The 15,321-nt window shown below is 32.9% G+C and overlaps 1 protein-coding gene across 1 annotated transcript in view; it reads left to right on the plus strand.

The window, feature by feature from the left end:
* Positions 1-13,831, plus strand: part of LOC115876318 (26S proteasome non-ATPase regulatory subunit 1) — a 109,280-nt gene extending 95,449 nt beyond the window's left edge. Inside the window, exons 9-11 of the mRNA XM_030892053.1 lie at positions 10,828-11,335; positions 12,258-12,768; positions 13,636-13,831. Of these exons, the coding sequence (XP_030747913.1) occupies positions 10,828-11,335; positions 12,258-12,768; positions 13,636-13,712 (1,096 nt within the window). The 3' untranslated portion in view covers positions 13,713-13,831. The remainder of the gene's footprint in view (positions 1-10,827; positions 11,336-12,257; positions 12,769-13,635) is intronic.
* Positions 13,832-15,321: the final 1,490 nt, after the last annotated feature.

A 15,321-nucleotide genomic window follows, 5' to 3' on the forward strand; every position in this document is an offset into this window, starting at 1 on the left:
TATACCAATATGTATTTTTTAAGATTTAAAATGTTTCATTAAAATATCATCAGTGATAGACGGTCTTCAAATGAATGATGATATTTTTATGAAAACTTTTAAATTTTGGACTAAATCGTGAAAAAATACAGACTAAATACAATAAAAGAAATCAAAATGGTGTTTACTAAAATATTCATACACATATTAAAATTTTATTTGTGACTTGAAGATATTTTACTCTTATCTATTACGCTGTACTGTTCAGGTCGCTCCCAGGGGTCGGGTAAAGCGGGTGTTTGGCCGAAGGAAATATATATTCATCATCATCATCACGCAGCCCCCTTTCACGTCCATAGTTAATATAATAGGCCTCCTCCAAACGTCTCCAGTTCTCGCGGTTTTTAGCTGTTGCAATCCAGTTAGTTGTTATTCGTTTCAGGTCCATCGGGTGGGAGGTCTGCCTTGGCTACGCTTGTCGGCTCTTGGTCTCCACTCTATAAGTCTTTTGGTCCATCTCCCGTCTGCCATTCTAGCAATGTGTCCAGCCCATCTCCACTTTTGTTTTGCGATTCGCTGGATAATGTCATCCACTCCCGTACGTCGGCGTATCTCTTCATTTCTTACTCGATCTCTCAAAGTCAGGCCAATTATAGATCTCTCCATCCGCCTCTGTGTCACTCTCAATTTGTCTGCGGTTGCTTTTGTTAGAGTTAGTGTTTCTGCGCCATAGGTCAAAACCGGGAGGATACATTGGTCAAATGCCTTTCTTTTCAGGTGTATTGGGATATTTGCTCTAAAGATGTCCCTCATTTTTCCGTAAACCGCCCATCCCAAGGTAATTCGTCTAGCCAGTTCACAGGTTTGGTTATCTCTGCTTATTTTGATCTCATGGCCCAAGTATACATATTTGTGGACTAATTCTATTCTGTTGTTGTGAATTTGTATGTGTTCGCTGGGCACCATATTAGCCATTATCTCAGTCTTGTCAAAATTTATTGTTAGTCCAATCTCGTGTAATGCATCGTTAAGTTCTTGAAGCATGTCTTTGATCTCTCCCAGACTATCTGACACTATAACGATATCATCCGCAAAGCGTAGGTGGTTGAGTCTCTCTCCATCGATAACTATTCTTTTTTGTTGCCAAGCCAGCATTTTGAATGCATGCTCAAGAACAGTAATAAACAATTTTGGCGACATGGTATCGCCCTGCCTAACTTCCCTTTTTATTTTTATCTGGTTAGTTGTGGAATGTAGATTTACAGTTGTTGTAGCATTGTCATATATGTTTTTTATTATGTTACAATATCGACGGTCGATTCTACATTCTTGTAGCGCTGTTAGGATGGCCGGTAATTCTACCGTATCGAACGCTTTTTTAAAATCGACAAATATCAGTGCTAGGGGACGAAATATATATTATATTTCAGAAATCTGGCTTAGTCCAATCCTGTCGTGTAAAGCCACTCCCAAAATTATATCATAGGGTATATAATTGTTTATATCATAATAATTGTATCATAGGGTATTACCTCTTAAACTATCACATCACAATAAACTCCAAGGCCTACCGATTATACTTGTATACAGTAGTTAATTCCACGCTTACGTGTTGTTTGACATCCTCCTGATGTCCCTCTTCGATTCAATCACCCTATATACGATTTTCTGAAAGATTTACGCCGGTAAATACATTTTCCGCGTATCTTGACTGAAGATCGAGTTAAAGTTAAGCGGGAAAAAGGAAAAAAGCGATGGCAATTTGCGTCGGGAAATCGGATTTAGGAGATACGGACCCTCGTGGAACGGGTTTGCGTGTCGGAAAGCACTTTGCTACAATATTGTATCGCTATTGTAATCAGTTAGCGGCCAATTAAGTTGTTGGATTGCTAATTCGTCAACTTCCCAAAACCAATCTCCTTGTTCTTATCCGTCTTCGATCAAAATCAGAGGGTTTTGTAATACAAATGTTATTCACCACAACGAAAAAATTGGGCAACGTTGGGCAAGCAAAAAAAGATCAATATTGGGGCTATCTCTGAGAGACAATGTACCGAATATCGAAGTACGGAGACAGAATAAAAGTCGTGGATGTGGATGCCATAGAGAAAATAACTACTTTGAAATGGAATTGGGCAGGGCACAACGATGACCGATGGACGAAGAAAATGATAGAATGGAGACCAAGACGTGTTGCATTCAGGAGCAGAGGCTGTCCTCCAACCAGATGGCATGACGACTTAAGGCGTATCCACAGTAACTGGATGCAAATAGCTCAAGATAGGGAGTTATGGAAGCAAACGACGGAGGCCTATGTCCAGCAGTGGATTTTAGTGGCTGGTTGATGATGATGATGACGACTTTGAGTGCCAGTCGAAGAAAAAGCTCTTTTTCTAGCTAGAAAAGGAGCGAACAGTCCACGAACTGACCCAGAACCGTTCTGCTTTCCAAGTGGAAACAAACTTAAAGTACGATTTAAGAACCTGGAAGACTCTATCTGTAATCTGGAATGGGAATCCTCCAACAGTCTAAGAATAACGGTAAATGTTGATTCTATAGAGAAAATGGGGAAAATATCGGAAATGGAGAACTAACTTCTGTAAAACATTCTCATATACTGTCTTTTGTCAAAGCCATAATAGTAGTGAAAAAATGTTCAACCTGTTATTTTAAATATACATTTTATAAAAATAAAAAATAGTTCTTGGTAGGAAATGGGCCTTTTTAAGGTTAACTGCACGAGATCGTTTAATAAAGGTCTTTTTCCTGCTAAAAGACTGTTCATTTTTGCTTGTAATTGTCGTAAAACGTTTGTCTAACGAGCCAATCTAGCGGCTGGATGCTGCTTCCACTGCAGTTGTATTTCTCTACTTTTCTCAGGGTTTTGTTCTTCTTTGTGAGCGAGCTTGTGCTTTTCATTTACCGACCGAGACGTTGTTTCGTGCGTTTGATACATTTCAAAGGTAGAAAAACTCAAAAACAAAACGCTTTTGAAGTTTTTCACTTTTCTAATTGTTTTTCTAGTAGGGTTTTTAGCTGGTTTAATAGACAAAAGCGCAATTACTTTGATAAATTTTATGTAATACTTGTTTGTGTAACTAGTTTACTTTTTAATTAGTTACTTACAGTTTTTTCCAATGGTTCTCAGTATTTTTTTCCATAGCAACTGTTAAAATTGCCTTATATCTATCAAAAATAGTAGATAAAATAGTACTTATTATATATATTTTCATAAGTTATTCGGGATTCAAATGGAAGTAGTTTGGATATGGCGTTTGTCGCTTCAACCTGAATATCTGTTGGTAATTTACTTATTTCGTTTTGAGCCATTTCTGGCTTCAATTCAATCAGCAATCGACACGAAAGAGAATTAAAAATATTGACAACTCAAAACTGACAACTAAAGAGACAGCTTTAATTATTTGTCAAATTACATAGAAACCAACGCCAACCCAGCACAATATTTTTTCTACTCGTAATAAATTCCTTTAAATAATAATAATAATTTCTGAATATTTTTTAAAACGTAACTCGCTATAGAAAAAAAATATTGTTTTATACACGTCGTCTTGTATAAAAAATAACTATTTACGAACTGTTACTAAAACTAATTCTCCCTCTTTCACGTCGTTATTGCAAGATTTCCAGTTTTAACTCAACTGACGTGAAATTTAGTGCCAACGCACTTAGAGAAGTAGTTAAGCTTTGATTTGCATTATGTGCAAAAGTTTATAACTGTGGAGTTATGAAGGGTACAAACTTTATTATACAACTTTGCTTATCACAGAGGATATGACAATATCCATTTGAAACAGTCCCGTTTTATGTCAATTACTTCGCACGATAACTTTATAGAGAGAAAATAGTAAGTTTTAGTAGAGAGAAAATAGTAATTTTATGTTTTGTGTTTGTGTGTATACAGGGTTGTTCACCACATACGACACGGAGTATTGTAGCTAAACGATGAGATTTTTACAAATTGTAAGTTTGGGGTTCGTCGAAGGACTATTAGAGCTACAATTTAAAAATATTTTTACAAGATACAGGGTGTCCCAAATAAATAAAAAATATCAAAGTTGTATTTTTTTAAATGGAACACCCTGTATATTATTACATTTTTAGTTTCTACGATTAAAATAAAGGTAAATTTGATTAAGGTTTATTATACTTAAACCTTACCGTTTTTGAAATATTTTCAATTTTGTGAAATTGCAGTAAAATTTTAAAGCTTCATTTCTCCAAGGGTATCAATGTTTTTAATACTAAATATTTAATGAAGTTTATTTATTGATCAGTTATTGTGTTGCAATAATAAAAATAATACTACCTTATACAGAGTGTCTAAAAATTTATTTTAAATAATTATTAGCTTAAACGGCAATAACTTCTTTAATTTAAATGGAATGCCCTGTATATTTTAGGAGAATCAGATGCACAATTAAATTGTCTATCAAATTGTATTATACCATTTTTTACCTATCCCTTCAAGTTTTCGTATAAAATGCATTTTCTTATAATTTAGACCTCATTTATCAATATATCAATGGAATATTGACATTTTAGATTGTTTTTAAAGCAACAAATGTACAAAATGTACAGACTAGTAATATTATCGTTTTTAGCAAAACGATAATATTACTAGCCCATTTGTATGCAAAAAGAAAACTATTTAAATCTTTATAAAAGAGTATACCATTAATTAAATATAACACCATTATTTGCGCCCATATACTAATTAATTACATACTTAATTGTGTTCGTTATTAAATTATTATAAATAAATGTGGATTTGAGTCAGAAATCAATATAATAATAAGTTATCAAATTAAAGTCTCTGTAGTTATAAATAAGCATTTATTAAAAAATGAAATATCATTTTTAAGGTGTTACTTTTTATCACACTGTCTAATGCCCATACAAAATTCAGTTTTTTAGTATTTGGAGCAATTATTATTAATCAAAGCAAACAGTCAGTTAATGTTGTTTGAATACTGGAATCATATTAACTGATCCTCTTTAACAAATATTTAAACAGTTTTTTTATTTTTTAATGAAATAAACGAATTATATCGACAATATCAGTATCTGTACTCTTTAAAAATTTGGTACATCTTTAAAAATAATCGAAAATGTCAATAGTCCATGGGTATATTGATAAATAAGTTCTAAATTACAAGAAAATGCATTTTCTACGGAAACTTAAAGAGATAAAATGGTATAATATAATTTGATAGACAATTAAATTGTGCATCTGATTCTCGTAAAATATACAGGGTGTTCCATTTAAATTAAACAAGTTATTGCCGTTTGAAGCTAATAATTATTTAAAATAAATTTTTAGACACTCTGTATAAGGTAGTATTATTTTTATTATTGCAACACAATAACTGATCAGTAAGTAAACTTCAGTAAATATTTAGTATTAAAAACTTTGATACCCTTGGAGAAATGAAGCCTTAAAATTTTTACTGCAATTTCACAAAATTGAAAATATTTCAAAAACGGTAAGGTTTAAGTATAATAAACCTTAATCAAATTTACCTTTATTTTAATCGTAGAAACTAAAAATGGAATAATATACAGGGTGTTCCATTTAGAAAAATACAACTTTGATATTTTTTACTTATTTGGGACACTCTGTATCTTGTAAAATTATTTTTAAATTGTACCTCTAATAGTCCTTCATCGAACCTAAAACTTACAATTTGTAAAAATCTCATCGTTTAGCTACAACACTCCGTATCGTATGTGGTGAACAACCCTGTATACAGAATGATTCAAGAAAAATGAAAAATAACTTTTTATTTTCTGATTTTTCTTTTTGTTGCATAAAATAGAACAACATAAATGAAAAATATATATGTATGTAGAGGAACATATTCGTGTAGCTGTCCATAGGAAATATTGTTGCTATTGTAAATTTACCACAGCGGCCTTATTTATTCTGACAGTGTGAAATATTAGTGTGTGAGTTTCCTTAGAATGTGGTGTAATATCGACCGGTATTTCGTACCTTTCCCATGCAAATTTCTTTAAAAAATCGGTTAGAAAAAAGAATGCATTTTACAACGCTTACGGACGTAGGAGTTATTTATTTTTGATTTTGAGTAAATACTTTTATTCAGTAATTTCTTTTTGCTGCTAAGACTAATCTGGACGAGGTCTACTTACGACGTACATATCCATCTCTTTATTAACGCAACTCCGGTAGCTCTCGCAAAAAAACCCGCATAATTCAAGTTTTTTTTAAGCTAAAACAATACAATATTTTGAAAAAAGAACTACATTATAACCAGGAGATATCGGCAATGATAATGTTCTTGTCATTTGATCAAAGTTCAGAATTTATTTTCTGTAAAAATAGCGCTAAAACTAAAACCAAAGCAGAACGTCCGCTAAAAACGGCGAGCGTTGTACTTTATATCAAACATATTATATTATTTATATCTTTATATTTTTTTTATTTTTATTTTTTTTTGTTGTTTTTTTTTGTTTTTTTTTGTTGTTTTTTTTGACCATTTTTTTAATTTATACTCGTTATTACTGCTGGCATAAACCGATAGACCTAAATTTTGAATATGTTGTAACTAAATGTATAACTAATTACATGATAGTATTCATATCTGTCAGTTTTAAAATTTATAACAGATTTTTATCTCAAAGTTATAATATGCTCGGGCAATGTAAATAAATGGAAAATATAAAAAATAATCCAGTTATTGAGGCTTGTCGGAAGCGCTAAAGTCTCATGAGTGTTTCTATGCAAAAATCAACACGCTACGATAATTATTAACGAAATGACGGCAGATTTAAAATTATTTATTTTGTTAAATCGGCGCGTCGCTGTCTCGTTTGCCTACTGGGCTGCCCGCGGCCACGCGCTAAAGTCGTTATGCAATCCGGACGCTCAATTGGTGTCAAACTCAAAGTAAGATATTAAGATGTAATATAATCTAGGGTATCAAATATGCATACACTTTATAATAAAGAAAAATGGGTTGGGGTTATGCCAAATTGTAACACAGTGTTGCAAAAAATGTACACTAAAGCAAAAAGTTCCGAGATAAAGAATAAACGGTATAAACCGCAAGCAAAACTAAATTTTATATTATCTATTCGGTAAAAGACGATAATAAAATAAAAGGGACATATTGTGCTCTTTCCGCACGCATACGCTCAGTACAAATGGTCGAAAATTGGTCAGCTTTTTTTTTCCGGAGCCTTATTTCTATCTGAATGTTCCCCGAGGGCAGCGACGCCCGGAATTGGTCCGGGCTTCTGGACGGAACTGCGAGTGATTGATCGCCCCCTCTAGCCCTTATTACGGCCCTGGGGAGCGATTCTCAGCCACGACCGATCCTGATCGAAACGTAAAAAGCGTAAAAGTGAATATTTTTCGTTATTTCGTTAACCGCCTCAAGTTGTCCTTAAATCGTTTTTCTTTTATATGTTGTCTTTGGTCAGCTTATACATCCATAAGTTGGTAGGCAGTTCTTTTAGTTTCAAAGTTAAGGCATTTTCCAATTTTTTTTATCTCAAAAACTGACTTTCACTGATTTTGATGTTATTACAAATTTTGTTGCAAATATTATTCCTAATCTTAATTTGAAAACCGCGTTTCGCTAGCTACTGTAATTTTGGAGTTACGATTTTTTAAAATTTTTAACCCCCTACCATACCCCCTTTCCAACCCCCCACCCCCACCAAAAACTAATAGCCAGATTCTCGGGTGCCACAGTATTTTTGTGCCAAATTACCAAAAATTTACCAAATTTAAATTACCAAAAGATTACAATGTTGTTAACTTTATTATCAAAACCTGCTACAAAAGTTTTTATCATCCGTATAAATAACGGCAAAATAAATATTTTTAATGGATCGTCCGATATACAACTCGCGCGGTTTTTACGGGGCCTAGTTATGGCCAGTAACATCAACAAACCGACCAGTAGTTTCGTTTAATTACGTTGGAGGACATCAATTATATTTACCTCTTCGTCCGGAGAACAGAAGGGGAGAGAACGATGACGCCGTAAAAACCGTATAAACCGCCGCGATTTCCTTTTAATTGTTGCCAATAACGCGCGAGCTTGTACCGAACGATCCCACAGAATATTTCATTTCGAGGTGATTTATTGTTTTATTTCTTTCGCGTTAACTTTCCTTGTTTCGTGGAAATTACTTTTTATTGGTCTTTATTTTTTCTTTATATCTCGCGAGGGATACGCTTTAGGTTGGAACTTTTTCTGTTATAATAAAAGAAATCCACACTGTTTTAGGAAAATTAAAGGTATTAAGCTTTATTCAGAACCTCACAGTTAGTGGAATAAATTAGTGGTTTCAATTACACTTTATACTTTTTGGTTTAAGATCATTCACAATGTTTAAAAAACACATTTAAAATTAATAGAATATCCTAGCGTTAGTCAGTTGTATCCATATAGACGGGCGAGATTTATGACGTCACGCTAGTTAGATATAACGGATTAATAAATATGTTGTAGAATACATGGAAAACATAATTATTCCTCAGATTTTTGGTTTGTATTTTAAAAATGATATAGTTTACATGAAATATACATAATATACAGTTAATAACTACAACATTTATAGTAATAAATACTTTGGCAAATAAACTATGAACCATACAAATGCAGCAAATGTTTTACAATGTACAAATAATGTATAGGTACATAAGATAATGGGTAAAATGTAAATATATTTTAAATTTTGGGGTTTGAAAATCGATCTAATTTAACAAAAAACATTCAATATCTACTAATAGTGATGTATTATTATTTGCATTCACAAAATTTATAGGTATATTTTGCAAGTATCAATGTTCGAAAAATTATATTTACAAATAATACAATATTATCTAAAAAAGGGCGTCAGCGATGGCTATGAAATGAAGATCGCTGGCATTTTATATGTAAAATTATTCTAAAATTTTTGATTTTCTTGTGATTTTTAGGTTCGGGAAAAATGCTGATTTAAGTTTTCATTTGGGTTTTCATTATTTTTATTTGGTTTAAAAAAACGTTTCGGCTAACTATAGCCTTTATCAGTGTTGTGTCATATGAGAAAAATAGTGTCGAATATAATCCAAAAAATTACATATTATTATACAATATAATTCACACCTCATAATGTTTACTGCAATTAATAAACTTATATAAACTTATCAAAAGATGACCACATATTTTTTAAAATTATTATTCTTAACACTAAAATTATCTGCATTGACTATGGAGTACGCAGTAAACGTTATGTGTGTGGCGTGAATATTTTATATGTAAATTTTTGGATTATATTCGACACTATTTTTTTCATATGACACAACGTTGATGAAGGCTATAATGTTTTAAGTATAGTTACGCAAATTTTTAAGTATAGCTAATGGAAAAGTCAAAAGTTTAATAACTTTTCCTACTAACTGAAAATGTCTACCACTAATTTTAACGTTGTGAATGCTTACGTTGAAATTAAGGGAACAAACTTCCACGATAACTGAAACCACTAATTTACTCCACCAATTGCGAGGTTCTGAATGAGACTTTACAGTAAATTTTTAACATTAATTTAGACCAATAGTCTGAAAGAGAATATTGAAAATAAAGTGCCACGTAGCATTTTACGACGGGAATCTAAACCCATTCACGTTATAAAAGGATCTTTTTGAAAGGAAGAAAAAATAAATGGATGGTCGGTTAAGTTGCGAATCATCCTCGCAGGATCATATCCTGTGGATTACCGCACGGCTCCAAGAGAAAAATATATCGGAAGTTGTCGTTACCTCGGGTGCTTCGCTCGAGGCAGGATACTCGATGTTATTTATGCCCGAGCTTTCCAGAACACGTTACCTTCGGATATAGCCAAAGGGATTCTTGTCTGGATCATAGAAATGTCTACTGTTTAAATATCATTATGTGGTGATTTAAATTTACAGCAGTGTCCCCAGTTTTAAAAAAATACCAAAAATAAAAAATTGTTCAAGTGACAGTCGGACTCGCGCACGAAGGGCCACCGAGGACTTGAAAGATTCTATGTAAAATTCTTACTTAAAAGATAATGTTTAGTGAAAGTACTTTTTTATTTATAAACATTTATTTAATTCTGTTTTTAGTATTTGTTCTTATAGCGGCAACATAGATACATTATCTGGAAAAATTTCAACTGTCTAGCTATAACGGTTCATAAGATAGACCTTTGTGACAGACGGACGGACGGACAGCGAAGTCAGTAATAGAGTTCCCGTTTTTACCCTTTGGGTACGGAACCCTAAAAAAGCATAGGTAACTTAAATTTCACATCAAACAACATAAACCAACTTAACTGAATTTGAGACAAGAGCCCTAAAATATTGAATTAAAAATGCAAATATCTTAATTGCATAATTAAAACATAACATAATTAACGAAATATTATCGTAACAACAGCTATTTTAGAAACGTCTAGGTTTACTTATTTCACTGAGATTTATGAAAAAAAATCCTTTGCCTCGGATACAGATACCGCTACGTTTCGGAAATAGCTCAAAACAAAACAAAATTGAACGAGGCAACAAAAAACGCCAAAAAAAACTCGACGTCCTCCTCACGAGTTGTTTTCAGGCGCTTTTAAGAATAAAAAGTACGTCGAGGCAAACCGAAGTAGGTCAAGATAACTGGAAATAAATGCGTTTTGGGCGCATTTGTTGGAAAAGTTGGGCGACGAAATGCGACCTTCACCTGTTTCCAGGAGTTTTTCGCATAGTGTAGTTCATAACTTTTAATTCGTAATATATTCACAGTTATAATTAAAACACCCTAGATACACCCCAAATTAACTGACCATTTTTTGTTTCAGAACTCCAGAACAATGCCCCAGCGTCGTCTCCCTACTGGCCGAATCCTACAACCCCCACGTACGCTACGGAGCAGCCATGGCCTTGGGCATAGCCTGCGCAGGAACAGGTCTTCGTGAAGCCATAGCCTTGCTGGAACCAATGGTCATGTTCGATCCTGTCAACTTCGTCAGGCAAGGCGCTCTGATCGCGTCTGCCATGATCCTGATCCAGCAAACCGAGCAGACTTGTCCCAAAGTCAGTTTCTTTAGACAGACTTACGCTCAGGTGATCTCGAATAAGCACGAGGATGTTATGGCAAAGTTTGGAGCGATTTTGGCACAGGGCATTATCGATGCCGGAGGAAGGAATGTTACTTTGTCTTTGCAGTCCAGGACTGGACATACGAATATGTTGGCTGTGGTTGGTACCTTGGTGTTTACGCAGTATTGGTACTGGTTCCCCTTGGCTCACTGTCTGGCTTTGGCGTTCACGCCGACGGCTTTGATAGCATTGAACGCACAATTAAAGGTGAGTAAACATTGATAATATACAGGGTGGTCCTGCAGATAAAAGTGTGTTTAATTTTTATTTCTATTTCTGCCAAATACTTTCTAAAGTAACGTCAATATTTGGATGAAAATTGATGTCGAGGAGTTTTTTGACATGACCAATTTGATTTTGATGTCAGTATGGCTCCTACCTGTAGAGGGCGCCACCTACATATTTTTTAACTGGTTTGAAGAGTAATAACTTTTCTTCCGTACCTGTATAAAACTACTGAGCAAAAAAATATACATTTATGACGCATTTTACGTAAAAAAGGTCTCTTGGTAAAAATCGCTACGAGTAATGGTTCTCGAGATATTTGGAATCGAAATTATCAATACCTGTCATCATTGACATTTGACATAAATAATTAAACATGTTAACTAAATAGCTATTAGACTGAAATCACATAAATTTGAAATGATTTTGTGTCAAATCAAAAATTTAACAGAAATTGTTTTATCATCATTTTTTCGAAGAAAAATTTATGATTAATTTAAAAAAAAATAAAAAGTTTCCAAATTTATCATTTCAGTCAAATAACTATCTACTCAACATTTTAATTTTTTGTCAATAATTTCCATTATAAATATCTCGAGTACGGTTGCTCTTAGCGATTTTTACCAGGAGACATTTTTTACATAAAAAATTACGGAAATGTATATTTTTTCACTCAGTAGTTTTATACAGGTACGGACGAAAAGTTATTACTCTTCAAAACAGTTAAAACACATGGTGGCGCCTCCTACAAGTAGGAGTCATATTGACATAAATCAAGTCTCTCATGACAAAAAATACGAAGACACCAATTTTACTTCAAGAATTATTTGGAAAATATCATCAAATATGTGTTTTTCTTTCTCTCTCCAGATTATTTTACTGATTTTATTGTTTTCTGTTACAGATGCCAAAATTGGAGCTGAAATCCAACGCCAAACCCAGCCTGTATGCCTATCCGGCTCCTATGGAAGAAAAGAAACGAGAAGAACGCGAAAAAGTCCAGACAGCTGTCCTGAGTATCGCAGCGAGACAGCGAAGGCGCGACCACGATCGCAAACACCGCGATGAAAAAATGGACGTGGACGTTGAAAAGGACGACAAGAAGACAGCCGAGAAACCGGCAGAAAAAGCCGAAGAGAAAAAGGCAGAAGAGAAGAAGGTACTTTCTGCCAGCTCTTCTAGCACCATAGAAGAGAAGAAAGAGAAGAAAGATGAGAAGGAAGAGAAGAAGAAGGAACCTGAACCCAACTTCGAGATCTTGCAGAATCCTGCCAGGATTTTGAGGCAGCAATTGAAAGTTATTGCCGTCAATGATAATAGCCAGTATGTTCCACTGAAGGATGTGTCGATTGGGGGTATTATTATGGTCCGTAACCTTAAGCCTGACGAAGAAGAGTTAGTAGAACCTGTTCAAGGTAATTATTTTATTTTTTCATAGCTTTAAATTATGTAGGGGACGGGACCATTACATATCTTTATATTGTCTCTAAAGACTATAAATCTAAATTTATTTACACCGTAGCACCGTACATAAGTTTATTATTGACAAGTTTATTTATTACGAACATCTTTCAAAACACAAAATACACTTAGATCCATTTTATCACACACTAAACCAATGAATACAGAATAACAAACAAAAAATGTAATATACAAAATTCCATGTTAATGCGATCAATTTTACATTGGTGAAACATCTAGACCCTTATATGTTCGAATTAAAGAACATAAAGATTATTTAAGAAAGGGAGATTTTCACAAATCTAAGATTTGTCAGCATTCATGGAACACAGGGCACACAATAAATTTTAATAACGCCAAAATTATAATGAAAAAAGCGATAGCCTCTAAAAGAAAAATAAAAGAGTTTTTTTAATTCAATCTAATGAAAATAAATGTATTGTTCATGCATCTGTAGATGTTAGTAATGTATGACAATCGCTTCTTTGATTTTAAAGAACATAACATAAATAAACATAACATACGTAAAAATTAAAAATAATCATACAGAAAGTTTGGGGCTTTTTGGTTTTACCTTATTAAGTAATTGTTATCAGTTATCAGGTCGTGATTGTTAATTTTGAAGTTTAAGTTGATATAATGTCATTTTAACAGAACGTCAACGGTTCAAAAACCGTCTACAAATAGACGTATCAGTTTTAAAAAACTAAAGTGTTCTGGAATAGTTGAATTTAATCTGTCATTTTTTTAGACAATATTTTTTTGAAAATTAAATAATTTATTGGTATTATATATTATTACTTTATTTTGTATTTTTTCAGCTTTTGGACCTAAAGGTGAAGATGAGAAGGAGCCTGAACCTCCAGAACCCTTCGAATGGTTGGAAGATGATGTTTAAGTTTTTTTATAATTAATAAAATATATTTATAATCCACATCTAATTCTTAGAATCGTAAAAATATGTAATGTGCTGATTATAGTGAATGTCTTAAATGAATAAACGCTATTAATAAACTATATTGTTGTTTAATTTTAACCATAATTAGGTACTAAATAAATAAAGTTTTTATTATTTCCCATGTTTTTTTTCTGCCCTTCTTTAAGTCCCGACCCAATATCTTACCAGATTTATATACTTTGCATAAAACAAATTTATAAAATAATCAAGAAATAACATAAAATAATGAAAAACGCATTAAACCAAAAAATTCAAATCATAACGAATGTGCCAATGAAACGTCAAACAAAACAGTAGAAGGAATTTTTATGAGGTGGCTTCCGTGTGTAATGCATGAATATAAAAATAGTATCTATTAAACTCCTCGTATATTTATTCAATGAAAATTATAAATAGAATAAGACCCTATACGGGGTGTTTCTAAAAAGTGGCTCACAATTATAATTTTTTTATTTTTTCAGATAAAAAATAAGATTTGGTATATTCGTATATGACATAAATTAGGATTGATTGGCGTATTCAATTGTTTTCGGTCACTGAAAACAACTGAAAAAATAAAATGTTTTAAGGGTGAGCCACTTTTGAAAAACACCCGGTATATTGAACTCTGCAGCAAGTAACGTCTGCTTGGCGAATAGTGTGCATTTCTCATCTCTCAGACGGCACAGAGACCAATAAGAAAACCTCGTTTCTATATCTTATTGAGTTTTATTACCGACATCTAATATCACGCTTCTTTTAACATTAAATCAACAGATTTTTCTACGAGACGACATCTAGCGTGGCCAAAAAAGAAACTAGATTTTATATGGTCTTGTTTCGATAGAACTCGCATTAAAAATAACTACCTACATAGATCTATAAAAGTAGATTGGAATTTAGTCCAAATTATTCTTATTAGACTCGTGTAGAAAACGATAGTTACGAAGGAACTAACATATCGAAGTGTCCTTTGTACCAATCAGTAGGGAATTCAACCCTCTATCTATAAACAAAATTTCAACCCTATAGGACACAATTTATTTTTTGTAAAAATAGTAAATTTATAAGTAAAAATAAGCAAAGGGGTTAAACTTAACGTCTAACTATAAAAACACACAATGAATTTATTGTACTTAACTATATACCTATCCTAAAAATCAATTACCTTAATACCTTTGTTCAAATAACACCATGCACGGCAATGTCAATATGACAGTAAATAATATTGATGTCACTAGTTTAAAAAATGAGCGATTCGGAAAGTATTCCCTCTGCCATTGAAGAAGAGGCATTCAGAGCCATTTCTGGATTGCTTCCAGCAAGATCGAAACAGAAGTATGAATATACATACCCTAAGTATGAAAAATGGTGCACCGTAAAAAAGTACACAACTATGGAAACCGTTTCTTTCCATCACATATTTTTCAAATTTAGTGCAAAATAAATGTTTTACAAAATATTTTTTTCACTTTGGTAGTCATCTAAACAAGGAGTGCGGTAATGAAAATGCGTAAGTTATGAAGCTATTAATTCACTCAAAATGCGTGAGTAAAGGAGATGGCCGCTT

The sequence above is a fragment of the Sitophilus oryzae genome, unplaced genomic scaffold (assembly GCF_002938485.1).
Source record: "Sitophilus oryzae breed Bouriz unplaced genomic scaffold, Soryzae_2.0 scaffold_1430_pilon_pilon, whole genome shotgun sequence".
NCBI classification, from domain to species: domain Eukaryota; kingdom Metazoa; phylum Arthropoda; class Insecta; order Coleoptera; family Curculionidae; genus Sitophilus; species Sitophilus oryzae.